At 41.5% G+C, this 18963-nt stretch overlaps 1 protein-coding gene across 2 annotated transcripts in view; it reads right to left on the bottom strand.

Moving 5' to 3' along the window:
* Positions 1-18963, bottom strand: part of LOC132817060 (inactive dipeptidyl peptidase 10-like) — a 924305-nt gene that overhangs the window by 22540 nt on the left and 882802 nt on the right. For both annotated transcript variants that reach the window (XM_060827148.1, XM_060827149.1), the window contains 2 exons: positions 16533-16587; positions 10632-10731 (listed from right to left, as the gene is read on the bottom strand). In XM_060827148.1, the coding sequence (XP_060683131.1) occupies positions 10632-10731; positions 16533-16587 (155 nt within the window). The remainder of the gene's footprint in view (positions 1-10631; positions 10732-16532; positions 16588-18963) is intronic.

Genomic DNA, 18963 nt, shown 5'->3' with positions numbered 1-18963 from the left:
AAAGTGCATGACCTCACACTTTCCCACATTGTACTCCATCTTCTTTGCCCACTCTCTGAACCTATCAAAATCCTTCTGCTGTCTCCCTGCTTCCTCAAGCTACCTGTCCCTCTACCTATCTTTGTATTATCTGCAAACTTAGCTAGAATGCCCTTAGTTCCTTCATCTATAAAGTGAAAAATTGTGGTCCCAACACTGAACCTTGCAGAACACCACTTGTCACCGACTGCCATCCTGAGAAAGACTCTTTTATCCCCACTCTCTGCTTTCTGCCAGATAGCCAAACTTCTATTCATGCTAACACCTTGCCTCTGACACAATGGACTCTTATCTTACTCAATAGCCTCCTGTGCAGCACCTTGTCAAAAACCTTCTTGAAGTTAAGGTAGATAACATCCATTGTCTCTCCTTGGTCTAAATTGTTTGTTACTTCCTCAAAGAATTTTAGCAGCTTTGTCAGACATGAGCTCCACTTAATTGAGACCATGCAGACTTTGTCCTATTTTATAAACACTTCCAAATATTCAGAAATCTCAACCTTCACAATGGATTCTAGGATCTTACGATCGAGGTTAAACTAATCAGTCTGTAATTTTCTATATTTTGCCTTACTTCCTTTTTAAACAGGGTGTCACATTAGCGATTTTCCAGTCTTTTGGGACCCTTCCTGATTCTAGCCATTCCTAATGCCTCCACTATCTCTTCAACTATCTCCTTTAGAACTCTGGGGTGTAGACGATGTGGTCCAGGTGATTTATCCACCTTCAGGCCATTCAGTTTTTCTGGCTTCTTCATCTTCATGATGGCCACTATACTCAGCTCAGCCCCGGCATTCTCTTAAATTTTTGGGATATTACTCCTGTCTTCCACCGTGAAGACTGGCGTAAAGTAATTATTCAGTTTCTCATCCACTTCCTTGTTCCCCACTGCTATCTCTCCAGCGTCATTTTCCAATGGTCTAGGTCCACTCTTTTGCCCTTTATATATTTAAAGAAACTCTTACAGTCTTCCTTTATATTACTAGCTAGCTTATCCTCCTATTTAATCTTCTCCCTCCTTTTTTTTTGTTCCCCTCTGTTTGTCTTTGCAAGCTTCCCAATCCTCTAGTTTCCCACTGTCCTTCACCACATCAAATACTTTCTCTTTTGATTTTGCTATCCCTGACTTCCCTAGACAGCCATGGTTGTCTTATCCTCCCTGTGCCATGCTTCTTTTTCCTTGGGATGAATCTCTGCTGTGTCTCCTGAATTACTCTCAGAAATTCTTGCCTTGGCTGTTCCACTGTCTTTCCTGCTAGGCTCCTCTCCCAGCCAATTCTACCCAGCTCCTCCCTCACGCATCTGTAATTGCTTCTATTCAGCTGTAATAACATTTCCTCTGATTCTATCTTCTCTCTCTCAAATTTCAGAATAAATTCAATCCTATTATAATCACTACCTCCTGAGGGTTCTTTGACCTTGAACTCCCTTATCAAGTCTGCCTCATTGCACAACACTAAATCCAGTATTGCCTGTTCCCCAGTGGGCTCCACCACAAGCTGATCCAAAAGCCATCTCGTAGACATTTTACAAGTTCCTTTTCTTGCAATCAAGTACCAACCTGATTTTCCCAGTCCACCTGCATATTGAAATCCCCCATGATCACTGTAATTTTGTGTTATCTACATAACTTTTCTGCTGTATGGTGTATCTTATGCCTCAGCTCCCCACTACTAATTGGAGCCTATTCTTAACTCTGACTATGTTTTCTTTTATCTTTGTGGTTCCTCAATTCTACTCACACAGATTCTACATCATCTGATCATATACTTTGTTTCTTACTATTGATTTAATTTCATTTCTTCAAGGCAACCCCACCCTTCTGCCCATCTATCTAGCATTTCGATAGGATGTATATTCATGAATATTTAGCTCCTAATCCTGATCCCCTTGCAGCCACATCTCCATGATGTCCACCACGTCATACCTGCCAATTTTGATCTGCGCTACAAACTCATTTACCTTATTCCTTATACCGCATGCATTCAGATATAACACCTTCAGTCCTGTATTAACCATCCCTCTTCTCCTTGTCATTTGTTTATCCAGTGAGCTTGAAGTTTGATTGCTAACCCTTTCCATACACTCTGTCTTATTTGCGTTTGTGCTGGAGATTTCAATCACCACTCCCAAGTTCTACACTCTTAGCTCCTTTCATTTGGGATTTCTAATTTCCCCTATAACTGAACCTTCCCCTTCGAAATAATTTAACGCCCGATCTACAGCCCTCATTATGTGATTCACTTGGACTCTGGTCCCAGTATGATTCAAATGAAGACCATCCCGCCTGAATAGGTTCCTTCTTCCCCAGTATCGGTATCAATGTCCCATAAATTCAAACCCATTTCTCCCACACCGATCTTTGAGTCACACAGTTACCTGCTTAATCTTATTGATCCTGTGCCAATTAGCTCGTGGCTTAGGCAGCAATCCAGAGGTTATTACCTTTTTGATTCTGCTTTTTAATTTAGTTCCTAGCTGTTCATACTTCCTTAGCAGAACCTCTGTCCTAGTTCTATCTATGTCATTAATACTTACATGGACCACAAACCCTGGATCTTTACCCTCCCACTCCAAGTTCCTCTGCAGCCCAGATGATACATCCCGAACCCAAGCACCAGGCAGGCAACACAACCTTCGGGATTCTTGATCGTGGTGACAGAGCACAGTGTCTATGCTTCTAACTGTACTATCCCCAATTACAACACCATTTCTCTCCCCTCACTTGAGTGGCTCCCTGTACCATGTTACTGCAGACAATCGGCTCATCCCCCATTCAGTCCCCATTCCCATCCACACAGGGAGCAAAACTCTTTAAACTGCTGGACAGGAACAAGGGCTGAGGGTTCTGCAACTCTACCTCCTGGATTCTTCTACCTGCCTTACTCGCAGCCATACCCTCCTGTCCCTGACGACTGGCTGAGTTTGTGTTAGTTAGTCTTAGTGGTGTGACTGTATCATGAAACACAGCATACCAGGTAACTCTCCCCCTCCTTGATGTGTCGGAAGGTTTGAAACTCTGACTCCAGTTCATTGACTTTGAGCCAGAGTTCTTTCAGCAACCAACATGGTCATTGGGAACCACAATGGGATCCACCAACTCCCACATCATGCAGAAACAACACATCACCTGACCCTCCATTAGCTTGAATTTGTTTTTTTTATTTTTAACTGTTTTTGTTACCAATGAATTAACAAGATTCAATTTAATACAGATTCAAATTTAGCAGACCGCTTATTAGTCAATCAAATTAGTCCTCCTGTGACATCATAGAACATAGAACATTACAGCGCAGTACAGGCCCTTTGGCCCTTAATGTTGCACTGACTAGTGAAACCAATCTGAAGCCCATCTAATCTACACTATTGCATTTTCATCCATATGTCTTTCAATGACTATTTAAACACCCTTAAAGTTGGCAAATCTACTGCTATTGTAGGCAGGGCATTCCACACCCTTACTACTGAGTAAAGAACCTGTCTCTGACATCTGTCCTATATCTAGCACCCCTCAATTTAAAGCTATGCTGCCTCGTGCTAGCCATCTCCATCCAAGAAAAAGGCTCTCACTGTCCATCTTATCTAACCCTTTAGTTATCTTATATGTCTCATTAAATCACCTCTCAACCTTCTTTTCTCTAACAAAAAAAGCCTCACATCCCTCAACATTTCCTCATAAGACCTTCCCTCCATTCCAGGCAACAACATAGTAAATCTCCTCTGAACCCTTTCCAAAGCTTCCATATCCTTCCCATAATGCAGTGACCAGAACTGTACATAATACTCCAAGTGCGGCTACACCAGCCTTTTTTTCAGCTGCAGCATGAGCTCATGGCTCCAAAATGCAATCACTTTACTAATAAAAGCTAACACACTGTCTGCCTTCTTAACAACCTACCAACCTGGGTGGTAACTTCCAGGGATCTGTGCACATGGGCACCAAGACCTCTCTGTTCATCTACACCACCAAGAATCTTACCATTAGCCCAGTACTCTGCATTCCTGTTGCTCCTTCCAAAGTGAATCACCTCACACTTTTCTATATTAAACTCCATTTGCCATCTCTCAGCCCAGCTCTGCAGCTTGTCTATGTCTCTCTGTAACGTACAATATCTTTCGGCACTATTCACAACTCTACTGACCTTCGTGTCAACCGTCAATCCACCCTTCTAGGCCCTCATTCAAGTCATTTATAAAAATGACAAACAGCAGTGGCCCCAAAACAGATCCATGTGGTACACCACTAGTAACTGAACTCCAGGATGAACATTTCCCACCAATCACCACCCTCGATCTTCTCTCAGCTAGCTAATTTCTGATCCAAACCACTAAATCACCCTCAATCCCATGCCTCCGTATTTTGTGTGATAGCCTACAATGGAGAACCTTTTAAAATAAAAAGTGATTCCTGATGAAGGGCTTGTGCCCGAAACGTCGAATTTCCTGTTCCTTGGATGCTGCCTGCCTGCGCTTTAACCAGCAACACATTTTCAGCTCTGATCTCCAGCATCTGCAGACCTCACTTTTTACTCGAACCTTTTCAAATGCCTTACTGAAATCCACATGCACCACATCAACCACTTTACCCTCATCCACCTGTTTGGTCACCTTCTCAAATAACTCAATAAGGTTTGTAAGGCACAACCTACCCTTCACAAAACCATGTTGACTATCCCTAATGAACTTATTTCCTTTCTAGATGATTATAAATCCTATCTCTTATAACCTTTTCCAGCACTTTACCCACAACCTGAGTAAGGATCATTGGTCTATAATTAGCAGGGCTGTCTCTACTCCCCTTTTTGAACAAGGGAACAAAATTTGTTATCCTCCAGCCTTCTGGCACAATTCTTGTAGACAATGAAGACACGAAGATCAAAGCCAAAGGCTTGGCAATCTCCTCCCTAGCTTCCCAGAGAATCCTAGGATAAATCCGATCCAGCCCAGGGGACTAATCGATTTTCACATTTTTCAAAATTGCTAACACCCCTCCTTGTGCATCTCAATCCCATCTATTCAAGTACCCTGTATCTCAGTATTCTCCTCAACAACATATTTTTCCAGAGTGAATACTGACGAAAAATATTCATTTAGCGCTTCCCCATACCTTCTGACTCCATGCACAACTTTCCACTACTATTCTTCATTGGCCCTAATCTTTTATTCTTTTATTCCTGATATACTGATAGAAAACTTTAGTGTTTTCCTTGATCCTATTTGCCAACGACTTTTCACGTCCCCCCCTGGCTGTTGTTAGTTCTCTCTTTCAGTCTTTCCTGATTTGGAGATGCCGGTGTTGGACTGGGGTGTACAAAGTTAAAAGTCACACAACACCAGGTTGTAGTCCAACAGGCTTAATTGGAAGCACTAGCTTTTGGAGTGCTGCTCCTTCATCAGGTGGTTGTGGAGTACACAATTGTAAGAAACAGAATTTATAGCAAAAGTTTACAGTGTGATGTAACTGACATTATACATTGAAAAATACCTTGATAGTTTGTTAATCCCTCATCTGTTAGAGTGACCATGTTAGTTTCACTTCTTTCATATGTAAATCACAAACCTTTTTTAGAAGTTACATTCTCAGGTGAACTTTAAGAATTGGTGTCAGCCCAGATAATATGTTGAAGGTGTTAGCTCCCTGTTTAGACTGATTCTAATCTAAAAGATGAGTTTACTGAGCCTTACATGGATTCATGCAGTTTTTGAGCAAAGTACAATATAACTTTGCAAGTACAAATTCACCACACAAATGTATATGTGTGTGAGAGAGTGTAAAGGGGTCTAAGTCTATGAGAGGGTGCATGTGGGAGTGCGTGAGTTTGGGTGTGTATATAGTGCAATGGTGGTCACCTGTAATGTGACATGAACCCAAGGTCTCGGATGAAGTACTCCCTGCGGGCACTGAACTTAGCTATCAGCCTCTGCTCAGTCACTTTTTGTTGCTGCCTGTCGTGAAGTCTGCCTTGGAGGATGGTCAAAGCAAAACATCATGTGTTCACAACACAATGCCATCCGTGCTCTGAAAACCAATCACAACATTGTCATCAAACCAGTAGATAAAGGAGGAACAGATTATTGCAAGGAAGTGTACCAACAACTGAACAACCAGGAACACTACAGGCAACTACCGGCTGATCTGACCAAAGAGCACACCCGTGAACTGCATACATTGATCAGGACTTTGGATCCAGTCCTTCAGAGTTCCCTACGCACCCTCATCCCACGCACTTGTCATGTAGGTGACTTCTACTGCCTTCCAAAGGTACACAAAGCCAATTTACCAGGATGTCCCATCATATCAGGCAGTGGAACCCTGTGTGAGAACCTCTCTGGCTATGTCAAAGGCATCTTGAAATCCATTGTACAGGAGATCCCAGCTTCTGTCGCAACACTACGGATTTCTGACAGAAACTCAGCACCCACGGACCAATCAAACCGGGACCATTCATCGTCACAATGGACATTTCAGCACTCTACACCAGCATCCCCCACAATGATGGCATCGCGGCAATAGCCTCAGTACTCAACACCAACAGCTGCCAATCTCCAAACACCGTCCTACAACTCCTCCGCTTTATCCTCGATCACATCGTCTTCACCTTTGACACCCAGTTCTTCATCCAGACACATGGAACAGCCATGGGGACCAAATTTGCAACCCGATATGTCAAAATCTTCATGCACAGGTTCGAATGACTTCTTCTCTATGCAGGACCTCCAACCAACACTACACACCAGGTACATTGAAGACATTTTCTTCCTCTGGACCCATGGTAGGAGTCACTGATAAAACTACACAGTGATATCAACAAGTTCCATCCCACCATCAAACTCACCATGGACTACTCTCTACTATCTGACTCATTCTTGGACACATGCATCTTCATTAAGAATGGGCATCTCAGCACCACACTCTACCGCACACCCTCAGACAACCTCACAATCCTACACTTCTCCAGCTTCCACCCAAAACATATTAATACAGCCATTCCCTATGGACAAACTCTACGCGTGCACCAGATCTACTCAAATGAGGAGGAACGTGACGGGCACTTGGAAGTACTCAAGTATGCCCTCATAAGAATGGGTTATGATGCTCAACTGATCCACCACCAGTTCCGACGTGCCACAGCAAGGAACCGTAATGACCTCCGCAGGAGATAGACATGTGTTGCAACCAACAGGGTACCCTCCATTGTCCAGTACTTCCCAGGAGCCGAAAAACTATGCCATGTTCTTCAAAGCCTGCAACACATTATCAATGAGGATGAGCACCTCGCCAAGACCTTCCCCATATCTCCACTGCTCGCCTTTAAACAATCACCAAACCTCAAACAGATCATTGTTCGTAGCAAACTGCCCAGCTTTCAGGACAACTCCATACAACACTGTCACAGTAGGGACTGCAAGATGTGTCAGAGTGTGGACATGGATACCACCATTACACTTGGGGACACCTCCCACCATGTACGTGGCAGGTACTCATGCGACTCAGCCAACGTTGTCTATCTCATATGCTGCAAGCAAGTTCCTGAGGCACGGGACATTGGGAAAACCGAGCAGAGGCTACAGCAATGGGTGAATGGGCACTGCAAACAATCGATAGACAGGAGTGTTTCCTCCCAGTTGGAGAACAGTTCAGCGGTCCAGGACATTCAACCTCAGACCTTTGGGTGACCATCCTCCAAGGCGGACTTCGGGACAGGCAGCAGCAAAAAGTGGCTGAGCAGAAGCTGATAGCTAAATTCGGTACCCATAGGGAGGGCCTCAACTGGGACCTTGGGTTCATGTCACAGTAGAGGTGACCACCATTGCACTACACACACACACAGACATTCCTGTACACAGACACTCTCACACACTCCTACAGACACACACACACGCACCCTCTCACAGACTTAGACCCCTTTATACTCACACACACACATACACAGACTCTCTCTCAGACACACACAACCCCCCATCCCAGACACACACACACTCACTCACTCTCGTACATGCACCCTCTCACAGATTTAGACCCCTTTATTATCTCACACACATGTATACATTCTCTCTCACAGACACTCACAACTCCTCACCCCAAACACGCATGCACACATACACATATACATTTGTGCGGTGAATTTGTACTTGCAGAGTTACATTGTACTTTGCTCAAAAACTGCATGAATCCATGTAAGACTCAGTTAACTCATTTTTCAGATTAGAATCAGTCTAAACAGTATGGCACAGTAAACAGCACACATTGGGCTTACACCTTCAACATATTATCTGGGCTGACACAGAACTTCAATCTCTTTAGTGAACTACCGCTCCCTTGCTTGACCACTTCCTCCCTGCCTGACAGGTACATACTTATCAAGGACACGCAGTAGCTGTTCCTTGATTAAGCTCCACTTTTCAATTGTGCCCATCCCTGCAGTTTCCTTTCCCATCCAATGCAACCTAAGTCTTGCCTAATCACATCATAATTGCTTTCCCCCCAGCTATAACTCTTGCCCTGCCGTTTATACCTATTCCTTTCCATTGCTGAAGCAAAGATAACTGAATTGTGGTCACTATCATCAAAGTGCTCATGTACCTCCAAATCTAACATCTGGCTGGGTTCATTACCTATTACCAAATCCATTGCGGTCTCTCCCCTTGTTGGTCTTTCTACACACTGTGTCAGGAAACAGTCCTGCACACATTGGACAAAAACTGACCCATCCAACGTACTCGAACTATAGTATTCCCAGTCAATATTTGGAATGTTAAAGTCCCCCATAACAACTACTATGGCACTCTCACTCCTATTAAGAATCATCTTTGCTATCCTTTCCTTCACATCTCTGGAACTATTCAGAAGCCTATAGAGTGACCTCTGCTTTACAATTTACAGTTTTCCCTCTGAGTCAGAAACACTTACTTTCACAGGGTATTTTTCACTTGCTCCCTCTCAGCTCCAGTCCTGAAATGCAGGCCCGAAATCCACAATGTAAGATTTTATAATCTCTTACCTTCCCAGACTGCTCTCACCTTGCTCCTGCTTAGCTTTGGTCACAAACTACTTACTCTGCTACCAACAAACTTTGCAGTAGCACATCCCTCTACACTGCCACCCATCCCCCCCCCGTTCTGTGGCTTATCGACTCCAATTTATTTAATTCTCACACTTTCTTGAAATAATAAAAATCAAGGAATTTGGTATCTCTAAGAATCTAAACATTATTCATGCAATTTTATACAATTCTATCACAAGGGAATCAAGGGTGACTAGGAAAAGGCAGGAAAATGGACATGAGGAAAATCAGATCAGCCATGATCCTGTTGAATGGCACAGCAGGCTCAAGGGACCAAATGGCCTGCTCATACTCCTATTTCTTATGGTCTTGCGTATCTCCATAAAATTCTGACGTGCAATTTCTTTGTGAGCACTTGCGTAAGATTGAATATTCTGTTCTTTGACAGCCAGCAAAGTAAAAGAAAATAATTTCATTTAAAGGTGAGTATCTGTAAATAATTTTTTTGGCAACAACATCCAAGTATGCAAATAATCAGAAAGCCAAACTGACGTATCCATAATATCATCATACACATGCAAGGGCGCTCTATTGCTTTCTTTCCAATAGAGTGCAGGGGAAAATCTTGAAGCCACATATCTCCCCCAAATTTAATTGAATATATGCCTCAAGGTCAAGCACAATAGATGCTCTCTGCATCAGTAGAAATTCAGAGATTGACCCACCTCTGTCATTGTACACTAGATGAGCTAAATCAAATTAATAAATAATTCTTATAGGATTGCTTGGAATTGATTCGCTTGCTATCTTCAATCTCCACCTCTTGGCTCACCAGTCAAGAGGATTCAAAGATTGAGCTGCTGTCATATTCGCAAAGTAAGCAGGTAAAGTTAGAAGCTGGGTGACTTGGGAAGAGTGGAGACCAGGAACGGGAAGGAAAGTGATTGAGCTGAGAAGAGATGTAGTCATATCTGGAAGAAGGCCATAAGTTCGTGAGAAGGGATATTGATTGGTGGTGCTCAGGAAGGATTGAAGCCAGAATTCAGAAAGATAATTCCTTTTCACTCAACCCCAGGCTCAGTTGTATTTTTTCCATGAAGATGTTTACATTACACTGGCACTATTTAAGGGCCAGCTGTTGGGTGTCAAGGTAAGCTGATCTTGAACTCTCGCATAAAATTTAATATTCTGATATTCTGGCATTTGCAAAGCAAGAGAAAAACTATTGAATAGTTGATTCTGGTTTCAAAGAGATGTGAGGTTCATTAGGCTACATTTCATTGTTTAAGCAAATAAAACCAAATGTCGTCTGCTGGTGTTGAAATGCATGATTAGTGCAAGTTCATTGTTTAATTACATTGCGGTATATCAATGGTCAATGGTCAGAATATGACACAGATAAACCATGTGATACCATTCCTTGGAGCCTTTGCTAAACCTGAGTTCACACCCTAATGTTTTGTCTGCCATAGTAAAGTACAAAAAATAACGAGATTTATCATTTTGGACCTGGAGGTAAGCAATACATCTTAATTGTAGCATTCAGCTAATTACTTGAAATGCCTTATGATTTTTGTTGTTTACTTACCATACAACTTCCAGTCAGTAATTGGTGCTACTGCAACTCCACATTTGAAGATTCTGTCAGTGGAAGTAAGAATCATGGATGTGACATAGCCTCCATATGCCTGTTAAATTGAGGAAAATCTTAAGCATGTTTTACAAGTTCAGTTGTTTTAAAATGCTTTGAGATTAAATAACTAGATTGTGATTAACTTATTGAAGACATTATTAGTAGGCAAAGTTCATTTTAAGTCAGATCTTAAAAATACAGATTTATTTTGAAATAACTGAAAACATAAACAATGAGGGGTCTAACAGAAGTAAATTGGGTGAACTTTCAATTTTGATGAAGATGGGAAACAAAAACAGAGTGCAGTCATTATATATGCAAGACAATTATCCTTTCCAGTGATTCAAAAGGTGGCTACACTAATGCTGTCATTTCCAGTACTTGCCACTGGTGAAAATGATATTCAACATGTATATTATTGAATGCTTATGTGCACCTTTTTCCCAAAGTGAAATGTTGTGGCAATGGTCATGCTCATCTCTCGAGGGAGCTAATTACAACTCTGTTATGGCCATTTCTGGGAGACCTATTCAGACTAAGTACTGATTAGATATCCCACTGAGTGCCATTGGAGTTCCTTGGTCCACTAGAATTACTTTTTCACAGGATATCCTGAAGCAATATGAAATTCCACCCATTACAGCAGTGAACTAATCTGAGGCCTCTGCAGTATTTTGTCTGGCTCAGCTTCTGACCTAATTATGCCTTAGCTCAAACATAGACAAACAAACAGAGGTGAGGGAGAAATAACTGTCCTTGACATCAGTGCTGCAATTTACTGGGATGTGGCATCAGGAGCCCTGGCATAACTCGACTAATTGGGGATCAAGCTAACAACACTTGGCTGGTTCGAGACTGCCACAAAGAAAAATGGTTATAGTTGTTGGACGTTAGCTACCTCAGCTCCAGGAAATCTCTGCAGCTGTTCCACACTGTCATGTCATTCAAAATGTAGGGGGTGATGGGCTCTCAGGGGAACATAGCACAAACAGTAACGTTTCTGATTGTGAGAAAGGCTCTAATGTAATGAGGGGTACATTGGGTTCCAAGCGATCAATTGTGTTCAGGGACTCTCTAGGTAGAGGCACAGACAGAGGTTTCTGCAGGCAGCAGTGAAAAATCAGATTGGCGTGTTGCCTCTCTGGTGCCAGGATCAAGGATGTGTCAGAGAGGGTACAGAATGTTCTCAAAGGGGAAATGCACCAGCAGGAGGTCATTGTACACATTAGAACTAATGACTTAGGAAGGGAAAAGGATGAGATTCTGAAGGGAGAATATAGAAAGTTAGGCAGGAATTTAAAAAGGAGGTCTTTGAAGGTAGTAATATCTGGATTACTCCCAGTGCTATGGGCTAGTGAGGGTAAGAATAGGAGGATAGAACAGATGAATGCGTGGCTGAGGAGCACATGCAGGGGAGAAAGGTTCATATCATTGATCATTGGAATCTCTCTGGGGTAGAAGTGACCTGTACAAGAAGGGCAGATTGCAACTGAATTGGAAGGGGACTAGTATAGTGGCAGGGAGATTTGCTAGAGCTGCTCAGGAGGATTTAAACTAGTAAGGTGGGGGTGGGACCTGGGGAAATAGCAAGGAAGGAGATTAGTCTGAGACTGGGACAGTTGGGAAAAGGCGTGAGTCAAACAGTGAGGACAGGAAGGAACAAAGCAGACAGCAAGGTAGGATTGATAAATTAAACTGCATTTACTTCAATGCAGGAGGCCCAACAAGGAAGGCAGATGAACTTAGGATATGTTAGGAATGTGGGACTGGGACATAATTGAAACTACAGAAATGTGGCTCAGGGATGGACAGGATTGGTAACTTCATGTTCCTGAATGCAAATGCTATCGAAAGGATAGAAGTCCGGGGGGTGGGGGGGGGGGGGGGGTGACGTTTTTCATAAGGGATAGCATTACAGCTGTAGTGAGGGAGGATATTCCCATGAATACAACCAGGGAAGTTATTTGGGTGGAACTGAGAAATAAGAAAGGAATGATCACCTTATTGGGATTTATTATAGACCCCCTAATAGTCAGCGGGAAATTGTGAAACAAATCTGTAAGGAGATTTCAATTATCTGGAAGAATAGTAGGGTGGTTATAGAATGGGGTTTTAACTTTCCAAACATAGACTGAGACTGCCAACAGACTCCCAACTATTAAGGGTTTAAATGGGGAAATTTGTTAAGTGTGTAAGTGACCACAATTCCATTAGTTTTAAAGTAGTGATAGAAAAGGATAGGTCAAATCTAAAAGTTGAAATTCTAAATTGGAGGAAGGCTAATTTTGATAGTATTAGGCAAGAACTTTCAAAAGCTGATGGTGGGGGCGCGGATGGAGGGGGGGGGGGGGGGGGGGGGGGAAGGTGGGAGCTGATGTTCACAGATAAAAGGACGGCTGGAAATGGGAAGCCTTCAGAAGTGAGATAACCAGAGTCCAGAGATGGTAAATTCCTGTTAGGATGATAGGAAAGCCTGGTAGTGTAGGGACTGATGGATGACTGGAGAAATTGAGAGTTTGGTTAAGAGAAAGAAGGAAGCATATGCCAGGCATAGACAGGGTAGATTGAATGAATCCTTAGAGAATAAAGGCAGTAGGAGTACACTTAGGAGAGAAATCAGGAGGGCAAAAAGGGACATGAGATAACATTGGTAAATAGGGTTAAGGAGAATCCAAAGGGATTTTACAACTAAACATATTAAGCACAAAGGCAAAAGGCTAAGGGGTGGCCTTATAAAGGTTTATAAAATCATGAGAGGCATGGATAAGTATAAACAGGCAAGGTCTTTTCCCTGGGTTGGGGGAGTCCAGAACTAAAGGGCATAGGGTTAGGTGAGAGGGGAAAGATATAAAAGGGACCTAAGGGGCAACTTTGTCACAGAGAGTGATGCATGTATGGAATAAGCTGCGAGAGGAAGTAGTGGAGCCTGGTATAATTACAGCACTTAAAAGGCATCTGGATGGGTATATGAATAGGAAGGATTTGGAGGGATATATGCCAAGTGCTACCAAATGGGACTAGATTAGGTTAGAATATCTAGTTGGCATAGATGAGTTGGAGGAAGGGTCTATTTCTGTGTTGTACACTTCTATGAATCTATGATGTCTCGATCATAAAGTCAGAAATCAGGATATTCGTTGATTGTGCAATGTCATATTTTGTAACTCCTCAGCTACTGAAAAAAATCCATGTTCAAATGCAACAAGATCTGGACAATATCCAGACTTGAGCTAAAGAGTCGCTAGAAACATTTTCACCACAACATATCAGGTAACAGTCATCTCCAACATGAAAGAATCTAACCATCATCCATTGACTTTCAATGGCATTACCATCACTGAATCCCTTACCATCAACATACTAGGCATTATGTTTGACCACAAACTGAACTGGACTAGCTACATAATTACTGTGACGACAACAGCAGGTCAGATGAACTTACCTCCTGGCTCCCCAAAGCCTGTCTACCATCTATAAGGCACAAATCAAGAATGTGATGGAGTATTCATAATCATTGAGCATGGAAACATACCCTTCAGTCCGACTCATCCATGTCGACCAAGTTTCCCAAAATAAATTAGTCCCTTTTGCCTGCACTTGGCCCATATCTTTCGAAACTTTTTCTATTCAAGTATCATCCAAATGTCTCTTAAATGTTGTATCTATATCTGCATCTATCACTTCCACTGGCAGTTCATTCCACACAGAGGGTAGTTTTGTGTGAAAATGTTGCCCCTTGGGTCCATTTTAAATGTTTATCCTCTCACCTTAAAATTATGCCCTCCAGTTTTGAATTCCCCAACTCGAGGGAAAAGACCATACAGCTCCAACAATACTCAAGAACGTTGCCATGACAAAGCAGCTCACTTGATTGGCACATATCCATGAACATTCATTCCTTCCTCCACTGATGCACAATAATAGCAGTGTATACTATTTACATGATGCACTGCAGAAACCACTGAAGCACCTTAGAAAACTCCTTCTAAAACTATGCCTGCTACGATCTAGAATAACAAGGGGGCAGATAGGAGAACACCACTGCTTGTAAATTCCTCTCAAAGTCACTTACCATCTGACTTGGAAATATATCACCATTCCTTTTGCATTGGACCAGAATTCTGAAACTCCTTTCCTGCAAGCATTATGAGTACACCTACTCTGAATGAAATACACCAGTTCCGCAATGCAGCTCACCATAATCTCCAAGGTCAATGAAGAGTGCACAATAAATGCTGGCCCAGACAGCAAAGCCCAAATCACCTTAAATGAAAAATGAAATTAAGGCTGAACTTCACTTCCAGAGTGACCATGTGGTTGTCACTCCTATGATTACTGTCATGGTTAGACACATATGTAACTGACAGATTAGTGAGGATGAGATTAAGTAGGTTATCTCCACTTGTTGGCTTCTTCACCAGCTGCCCCGTATCTCAGTCTAGCAGCAACGTCCTTGGCACTTGCTCAGCTTAGTGATGAGCTGCCACATAGACATAGGTGTTGAAATCTCCACTCATAGTACATTCTGTGCCCTTGCCACCCTCACTGCTTCCTCCAAGTAGCGTTCAACATGGAGGAATACTGATGTATCATCTGAGGGGTGGTAATATAATAGGTGGTAATCAGCAGAAGGTTTCCTTGCCCAAATTCAACCTGCTGCTTGGGGTTGGCATAAAATGTTGAGGTTCCCAGGCAATATCCTCCCAACTGAATCCTACTGTGCTGCACTCATTGTTCTGTCGATGGGACAGGACATAACCAGTAATTAAATTGTTTATTAAATTATCTATAAGATTTGTTTCAGTGACCATGACAATGGCAGCCTGTTGCTTGACTAATCTGTGGGATGGCTTTTCCAAACTTGGCTCAAAACTGCAGATGTTACTTTGGAGGATTTTGCAGTGTTGATGGATATTGCCACTGTTCCAGCATTAATTGGCTTGAATGGAGGTCATTTTTAGAGGGTAGTTAAAAAGTCAACCACATTGCTGTGGATCTACAGATGCTTTCATCTAAAGGCCATTTCTGAACCAAATGGTTATTTACTACAACTGACAATGTTTACATCATTGTCAATTGATGTTTTCAAAACTACAGAAATTTGGAATCTAGAAAATCCTGAAATGTTTGACCTGCCACAGTGGGATTTGACTCCATGTCCCAAGAACATTGGTCCGGGTCTCTGGACTACTAGCCCAGTGGCTTAACCACCATAACACTATCTCCCTGCTTGAATAGTAAACTGGTGGGTTGGATTGGAATGGGAATAAAAATTGAGCAGGTTGGATCTTTTTGTACTTTAATTGATGACAAACCTACTCCATGAATTTAATGCCTGACCCAATAGCCTGTCTTTCTTAAAAACAAAAAATGATGGCTGATTTAATCACTGATTTCTATAACAAATTTCTCTATTGCTGCTTAGCTTGTCTGTTGTGTGGTCTGTATCTGCCTCCTGTCAAATTGTGCCTGCTATTTATTATACTGCAGGCACCATGAAATCCAGGCATTTGACATTCCATTGATTATATCTGATAGATTTTAGTAGACAATGCTTAGCAGAGAACTGGAGCACATGCTGCGCAAATGATTAAAACATATTTAATTGGGAAATAGTGAAGCTTAATTTGTCAGGTAACCAAAAAAAAACATTGAATATCATGGATCCTCTGTTTTCAGCCAAAGGAAGAAATAGCTTTCGACCTTGCAATATATAAACATAGAAACTATCTTTTATACTGCAAAACAAAATACACTAAACACTGCTCTCAGGTATATAGTAGTGGCACTCACACATAAACTAGGTGTGTAATTCATTTCAACTTGTGAAGAAATACTATAGTAGCTGTATTTTACCTTCCCATAAACACCTATTCTGTTTGCATCAATAAATGGTAGCTTCAATAATGATCTGAAATAAAAGAGAAATATATTAGAGCACTTTGAGTTAAAACTTTGCCCATTTTAAAATCATAAATGTTTAAGTTGTCATGATGACAAAATGTCTGGTCTACAGTATAATGTGAATTCCATTAAGTAAATATGAGTGACAATGTGAAATAAGACATGCATTCAATTGAAATCCTCTAGCGTATTGAATCCTTTTTATTGTCCAGCAGCTTGACTTTACCATTTGCTGGACCTCAGTAATTTCATTGTTTCATTCACAGACTAGGTCATTTCTGAGCAATTCCAAATATCACTCAACACTCATGTTCATCTATTCATTATGGGAAATAACAACAGGAATTTTGCAACTCCCCTAGCATAAGCTCTCCATAAATTAATTATACTACATTTTCAAATGCACAGCTCTCTAAAATGTTGTTCTTTATTTATCATAGTTCTATAGCTGTTACTTTTAGGCAATTTGTTAGCTTTACAGTTAATACCTTTATATTTAACCTTCACTCTCTTCCAGCCATTTCATTCCCATTGTCTGACCTCTATCTTCATTCCCTTAAGCAAAGACGTTGCATCTTGCTCATATCAAACAATTTAGCTACCCATCCTCAGATCTTGTTGCACCATATAAAGCACTATCAGGCTTTTGTTCATGGCTCCAGGATCATTCTGGAATTAAAGGTAACCCACAATTTCTTTTTCCTTTGACACCTCCTTATACACTTGTGTCCTCTATCCTCACCTGCCAGGATCTATGTGATGAGGACATTCATTCAGTTGCCTCTGCCATTTACTCCTTGCTATATTTAAGGCAAGCCTCTACCAGGGTTTCTGAAGTACTCTTTTTCTGTAATTGCCTTTCAGAGCTTATTTTGTTCATCAGAAAAAAATGCTACCCCTGTGGCTCTAGTAAAATGTAGACTAACTTAATTTCTTTCTCAATCTTTACGTAGTGCCTTCCTGTCATTGAAAAACTGCAAGCATCACCCCGACTCTTCATAAAATCCATCTTTCACCCCATCTTGCAAACAACCACAGCACCATCTCCAATGATCTTCAACAAATTAACATTGTCCTCCTGTAAGCACACAATCTGTGGTTCAATGTTGTCAATCAGGTTTCCACCTCTCCCAAAATGCTACAATGACCTTAAGCAATGTCAGGAAACACATTCTGTATATCTGTGACCATAGAGTGTTATTTCTATCCCCTACAACCGCACCCCCCTCCCCCCCCCACCTCCGACCCCCACACCATGACTTCCTGACCCCCAGGCTTTCTATGAACCTCTGAGATGGCCATTCTTCTTCAGTTCTGACCTATGTTACGACACAGGGTAACACCCCGCACCCCCCACCCAGCTAATTTAAACCAGCAATATAGCAATGATTTACTCTGTGCAGTAATCTGTCAAAATTCAAGAGGCAAAGAACTATCCCAAAAGTTGCTATTTGAAGTAAAAATTAACAACTTGTTTTTAAAATCTAACAGAATATTTAACAACTATTTACAACTCATTTATCTAAACTTGTCTTTTACCTTCCCTTCTACAATACTGGTCTGCTAAAACTTCCGATTAAGATTTTCAGAAAAATTCAAATTTCAAAACATGCCAGCTGTTGAATCTTCCCTTTGGATTTTCCTCTGCAGATTTGCTTTCCAGGTCAGTGTCGATGTTTTCCCCTGTGCAAACTCCTACTTTAGACAGGTACCTCTCAGAGTTTTTACTAGCAGCCTACATCTGTGGTTTTTTTGGCAGTTCTACCCTATCTGTTCAATTTTTTTCTGGTTTTATGCCCCCAAAACATCAGATCGTTTCATTGGTTTTAATACCATCAAAATACTAAATTCAAGCTTGATTGGAGTTTGGTATCTTGGGGCATAATTTAAACTGGCCAAATTTGAATGTGTTTTTTGTTTCATAGCAACCCAACCAGTGCTAGCTGTTCTGACAAAGTGTGACATTGTTGCCTTGTTCTGGACTCTCTTTGCCTCCTAAGTTCTTGCTAGCTTTTCCACTCTCTTAAAAGTATGGTACCCCTACATCTTCATAACACCTACTTCTGAAACAGATGATTCCAAAGTTAGATCTGCTGTCCTTGAGGATAGGTTTTGGGGAGGCCACACTAATTGTAAGATTGACAGCAGTAAAAATTCACTGCTGCGGGAATTCCTAATTTCTCCCAATTAAAGCAAACACTGTTAGATGTTGAGATAAGATAGAAAAGGTAAAAGAAATCATAAATATTGAACAACTTGTTTTCAAAATGAGAAATTCAATATTACACCACCTAACATTAATAATGTATATGTTTAAGAGAATTCAGCAGTTTGCTTTTTTATGCAAAAATACAATCCATTGAATCAAAAAATGTTTTGTAAA

The sequence above is a fragment of the Hemiscyllium ocellatum genome, chromosome 7 (assembly GCF_020745735.1).
Source record: "Hemiscyllium ocellatum isolate sHemOce1 chromosome 7, sHemOce1.pat.X.cur, whole genome shotgun sequence".
In the NCBI taxonomy this organism is placed as follows: Eukaryota; Metazoa; Chordata; class Chondrichthyes; order Orectolobiformes; family Hemiscylliidae; genus Hemiscyllium; species Hemiscyllium ocellatum.
The sequence above is the reverse complement of the archived record's forward strand: the minus strand, read 5'-3'. Positions and strand labels throughout refer to the sequence as shown.